Source organism: Larimichthys crocea, chromosome XVII (assembly GCF_000972845.2).
Source record: "Larimichthys crocea isolate SSNF chromosome XVII, L_crocea_2.0, whole genome shotgun sequence".
In the NCBI taxonomy this organism is placed as follows: Eukaryota; Metazoa; Chordata; class Actinopteri; family Sciaenidae; genus Larimichthys; species Larimichthys crocea.
In genome coordinates, this window is record NC_040027.1 from 13933453 (window position 1) to 13939452 (window position 6000).

The 6000-nt window shown below is 42.3% G+C and overlaps 1 protein-coding gene across 3 annotated transcripts in view; it reads left to right on the forward strand.

The window, feature by feature from the left end:
- The window catches only part of gabrb3 (gamma-aminobutyric acid type A receptor subunit beta3), a 35636-nt gene that overhangs the window by 20394 nt on the left and 9242 nt on the right, over nucleotides 1–6000 (forward strand). For 2 of the 3 annotated variants that reach the window (XR_003464010.1, XM_010755231.3), the window contains exon 8: nucleotides 3294–3538. Coding sequence is in view for 2 of the 3 variants with exons in the window: in XM_010755231.3 (XP_010753533.3) it covers nucleotides 3294–3538 (245 nt within the window). In the remaining variant the exon portion in view is untranslated. Of the gene's footprint in view, nucleotides 1–3293; nucleotides 3539–5158; nucleotides 5240–6000 lie in introns of all 3 variants that reach the window. The other variant, XM_010755230.3, reaches the window with a different exon arrangement.

Consider the following 6000-nt stretch of genomic DNA (forward strand, 5'->3'; position numbering starts at 1 on the left):
GTCAAGTTCATGTAATTTACTGTGACCTGATGGGTGACAGGCTGGATGTTGCTGACTAGCAGAGGACGTAAACTGACCTTTCCGGTTTTATTTTATGTTTCTAAAACTGACTGGAAGTGGTCTTGTCTTTTCAAATGTTAGTGTGGCGTCTCAGATCTGTAGCAGAATGAGGACTAAGTTGAGCACTGTGTAGACATTGGTATTAAATTGGCTAGACATCAAGCAAGTGCAACAACACAAGACATAGCAGCCAGCTAATATTACTTAGTCCAACAGCAAGAAGTTCAGCTCGGCTTTTTCTCTCTTAGCTTTTCGCCTCTGTAATTATGTCCATGGAGGCTGCTGAGCCAGAATTCATTGTCTGCTTGTCCAGCTCCAGTTCTGGCACGACACTGGCTGCACTCCCTGTCAGCATTCCAAGTGGTCCAAAAGGCCTGTGGTACAAACTCAGGGCTCATAGTAGGCAACTCTGCAGCCAAAAAGTATCAAGTATCAATGCTTTAAAGCAGAACCGGTTCACCGAGGACAGGCATCCTGCACAATTTTACAACCAGCATCCTTTGTAATATTCAATGAAATCTTAACTAGAATATCTGCTGATGTAATTCATACTAATCTTTCCACTATTGGTGAATCTGCCCCTTTCGTTATATGTGAATAGATAAATATCTGATTCAAAATTCACGTTTTATCGTGGCGTGTGTTAGTTTCAGTCTGTTTGAGGCTGCTGCTCTGGTGGTGTAATTGGAAACTGAACTGGATCTCACACTTTCCACTGGCCTCTGGGACTGAAACAAATATGAGGCTCCATTCACCGCTGGAAAACACCCCACCATCCATAACTGAATTGATCTCAGCTAGAATATTCGCCTTAATGGAAATCCTGATTCACACAAAGCACTGACTGTGAAAGAAAGATTCATTAAATCTCAGTTGTGTGGTTTAAAGATGAATGTGGTGCATTTTGATTGGCCTGCTGGTGCAGCACCTCTGCAGGATCGGACCTGTTCAGAGGACAGGTGGACGGTTTGTCTGCTGTAACGACTCCTCATTGAGAAGACCATTGTCTGAGACACGGTGAGATCGATGCAGTTAGAAAGCATTTACACTTACTGTACTATCCAAATTCAATCACTGTCTCTGTGGTGATTCACTATAGGTTTCCATTCACTCTTTATGGTGGTATGAGTATCCTGAGGAAAACTAAATTTGCAGGGAGACCTATCAGGCCTCATATATGAGCAGTGGAAAATGATGTTTGAAGTGGGGCCTTAAGAGCTCATACTCAATACTTGGAATCTCACGATATTGACCGAGTATATCAGGCAACAAATTTATCCTTAAATTTTTGATCATTATAATTTCCAACAACTAAAGCCAGCAGATTTTATCCACTGTAGCTAAGGTACTAGTTTTTAGCTTGATGAGTGTGGAGGGGGCGTGGTGCATCAGCTGCAGGAGAGAGACAGGTGTGGAGAGGGCTCAGGAGAAGCAGCGCCAGGTGAGAGTGATTGGTACACCTGTATCCAGTTAGGTAATCACTCTCCCTTTTTAACACAGTAGCGTGCTGGAGCTGGGAGAAGAGTCAGAGAGGAGACAGACACACCAAGAGTCGGCTCAAATCATTGGGTGCTCTGTGTATAAGTTCAATAAACATGTCAGTCCGGCAAGAATCATTTTTAAAGCTTTAGCTTGACGCTTTAATAAAGAAACAGGATTGATGTGTTGCGGTGTAGTGTAGGGTTGCCACCTTCAAAGTAGAAAAAAAATAAGGGACACCTTTTCAGATCCCCCAAGCCTTGGAGACCCAAATCAACTGTGCGTCCATCACCACGGGGTAATGCGCTGGTGTGTGGGGTGGGGTGGGATATTTGTGCTGAACGTAACCGCTGTGAAACAATCAAGAAATAACTTTTTATTTAAATTATTAACCAGCTTTCTCAATAACGGTGCTCACTCTCATTCACTGTCTATGTTTGTCGACCATTGGACAAAAAACAAATTAAACTTCTTTGTGTCACTATTTTGCAGCATAAAATGCGAGCCAGACTCAGATTTAGAAGCTGGGTACGTGACATAAACAAAGCCAGAACACAACAGGTAGAGTGTCAGAGTTTAGTCCGTGAATCCACCTGGATAGTCTCAGTTTCAGAGACATTTCAGGCTGACTGTGGAGAATTTGACCGCCGGTCTGGTTGCCGGCCACAGTGTGACGTCAGGCTGCCTGTGATCACCATTGTCAAGGACTACAGTGAACTCTGCAGCACTGCATTGAAAATATTTCGGGGATTTGTTGAGTAACCTTCTCCTCTGAGCTCCGAGAGAGTTCAGATTCTTGCTCTTCCCTTTTGTTCTGCAGAAATCGATGCCATAAGCCCACAGTGCTCTTAACACCCCCACACATACAGCACTGTACAGTGTAACATTTTAGTTTTTTAATTATGTAAGCCTGAGTCGACTGAAATAGACACACACTGTCCAGGTTGGTGAGACACAAAGACAACAGACACATTTATTGTCGATGGTGCGCATTATGGAGAGAATTACTATACTGCCGTTTGAGTCTGTTCATGGTTGCATGCTACATGAGCTGTAAACCATATTGAAGCAGGTTCTCCCTACTCAAGCTAAGTAAATGAGTAAATTCAAACTTACCAAGGTGAGGCATTGTCACGGTTTAAGCAGGGTAACCATTTGCAGACTACAAAGGCAGAACAATGATTTAATATTGCAAAAGTGAATGTAAAAAAAGCTTACGGATCGTCAGGGAGGCTCAGTTCAAACGTGAAGCAGGATGACGTGACACAGGTGACGCTGATCAGGGTGGGACAGACAATTTAAAACTGCCGAAATACAACAGCAGCAGCAGGAAGTGAAGTTACAGATACTATACAAGTTTATTCATCAATGGTCTGTTCAGTCAGTGCGCAGGAGTCCGAGATGTCTCATGCTGAAAGTTTATTGAAGCTCGGCCAAGGAGACTGAAGGATTTATCAAGAACACAACGCTTGGTGCGTGACTAGAGCAACAAACAAATATCTGCCCGAAATAATAATTCTGTTTTACACTGAAAAAGATCTCACTGTTAGTGATTGTCTAAAACCACTGACTGTTTCCAGTGACATGAGCGAGGTCTTAAATTGTATCCAGATAATCGTTTTGTTTGTAACTTCACGTCTTTGGTTTGTGTCTTCTCGTCTGCATCTGTATTTTTTCATGCAGTTTATATTTGATTTGTTGTGTTTTTAAAAATCCAACATGCTGATTCTGATTTTTTTTTCTCTTTCTTCCAGGGATCACCACTGTCCTGACCATGACAACCATCAACACTCATTTAAGAGAGACTCTGCCCAAAATCCCCTACGTCAAAGCTATAGATATGTACCTGATGGGCTGCTTTGTGTTCGTCTTCCTGGCTCTGCTCGAATATGCCTTTGTCAACTACATCTTCTTCGGGAGAGGTCCTCAGATGCAGAAGAAACTGGCTGAGAAGGCACAGAAGGCAAATAATGACCGGGACAAATTTGATAGACCAAAGGTGAGATTCATTTAAATAAGCTGCAATCATCGTTTCACAGGTTAAACACAAAGGATCCGGGTGTTCTAAGAGCTGCAGTGAAGCCGGTCTTTAATGTAAAGCTCTGTGTTACGCATATAATTAAAAATCTTCCAACATTTGCACTCCCTGTGGTCATAAATCACTGTGGATGGCAGCAATGCAATGTCAGCTTTTACTACTCCCAGGATGAGAAACATGTATGTGGATGTACACGTGGAGCAATTCTCCATGGCAATGCTATGAATGCATATCCATAGTATGATTATACGGATGACAATCCCTCTCAAAGTCACATTGAGCAGTGTGAGGTTTAAAGTCAACAGCTCCAAATAATACATTTGCGATCATTCTTCTTGTTTAAATTTCAACAAGAAGAAAAATTAAAGGGCTGTTCCAGTGTTTTAGTTTTGCACTCAGAATTCCTTTATTTCCCACAGTACAACAAACAGCATCTTTTCCTTAGATCCTGGCACGTCTTCACATCCTCATGTCTTCACATTGTGGCCGCGATGTGATGGATATGTGCCAGGAGACGTGTAAATATGCATTAGTTAAATTAAGTTCAATTGTTTCCCTGCTGTTTTTACAATCAGAAGTTCGTTCACAGGGTGTTTTTATTTTGAAAATCGTCCAGATTCTTTGTGTCCGAATTACGGACTGCTCGAGCTGCTCTGTGCAGATTAACACGGGCTGCTCACCGCATCCATCGAAAATAGAAGCCAAGTGAAGAACTAGCCGAGCATTGACTAGATCAGAGCGATGGAGCAGAGGCCAAAATGTCCTTTGAAACATTTAAGGTCCAAAGAGGTTGTTTCTTTTATTTTCTTGGACCCTAAACACCCTAAACTTTCAAACTCCACAGCTCCAGTATGTAACAGACTCTTTGTAACCTCCAGCTGAAATAACTCTGATGGTCAGACTTGACAAAGCTCCCCCAGAGCCACAGAAGACATAATGCACACAGGCTCTGCATGACTACCAAACTCACATTTATTTGTAAAATTGGCAAAGCAGGCCTTAAATATTTAATAGTCATTTTTTTTATTTTACATTTTCTTGCTTGAAAATGCATCATCGCAGTGAAAACTACAGCTACAGTGGCACATAATGATTCAAACCGCCAGGCTGTGATTTTAGTATGTTTATTCATGTGATGCAGGTTTAGTCAAAGCTAAAGCTAGAAAGAAGAAAGAAGAAGTTCTTCAAAATGAGGAAAGATAAATCCAAGAGTAACCTCTGTAGGCGGATCTGCCTTACGCAGAGGACAACAATTAAGCACTACCGAGTGAGAATGGAAACTCCAAACATACAGTACGTTACATTAACTTGTATTTGTAAAATTAGTTTTGCATTGGAGTGCAAAATATGTCAGAGGATGACAACTGAATAATCAGTTCATCACGTTTAAACATGGGAATGGCCACACATTGGTAGAAATGAAAACTCACTGAATGATTGTGAACTGGACTTGTCCATACGGTCGAACAACTTTTCCGATCCCCCCCCCCAATCGTCCTCCTGACTGTGAACGCCTCGGCTAACACCTGAACACCAAAAGCTCAGACAAAAAGAGTTTCTGTTTGTGTCTCTCCCGGCTAGTCCATTCTGGAAGGAGGCAATTGCAAGTCTTCGTCCTTTAAACTGTCCAATCAGGTACAAGGGCGTCGTCACTCACGTCGGGTGAGTGTCTGTCACTGCCTGTTGTGTCACATCTGTGAAACCTCCACTGAAACTGAGTTTGACCTTCTCATTTAACAAATGAACGTGTTTGATCACAACATCTCAATCAGCCATCATCATCATGTATTAATATATTCCTCCTGACGTTCCCTCTTCCTCTGTGGTGTTTTTACTTTTTCTGTTTGTGTTAGTGGACAAAATATCCCATGCAGTACAAACCAGACACATCATTCAGCACACAATCAATACACAATACTTTCTCATCAGTGTTAATTTCATTAAAGCCCCGTTATGTAACTTTTCTACCATTTTGATGCTACAGTGACATGTAATCAGGTGACTGGTGTCTCTATCATTCCCATACCCACAAAAAATACATCAACTATTTCACTGATTTTGGTGAAACCAGATCTAATACATCAACTATTTCACTGATTTTGGTGAAACCAGATCTTATTTTATGGAGAGAATGTTTTCTGGTTTTCCAACTGTAGCTGCTGTTAGTACAGTTTGTTAGCCAGGCTGCTGTGATCTCAAAGCACTGGGGGAGTGTTAGAGTTTGTACCACAGGCGTTTTAGACCACTGGAAAGACGAGGAGGTTTTCAGGCCTGGGGCACTGGGGGGGGATGCTGACTGGGAGCGGAGCCAGTGTCGTGCCAGAACCGGAGCTGGGAAAGCAGACAATGTAAGGTGACTCAGAAGCCTCTATGGACATGATGATAGAGGTGGAAAGACCGAGGGGGACATGAGTGGAGGAAGC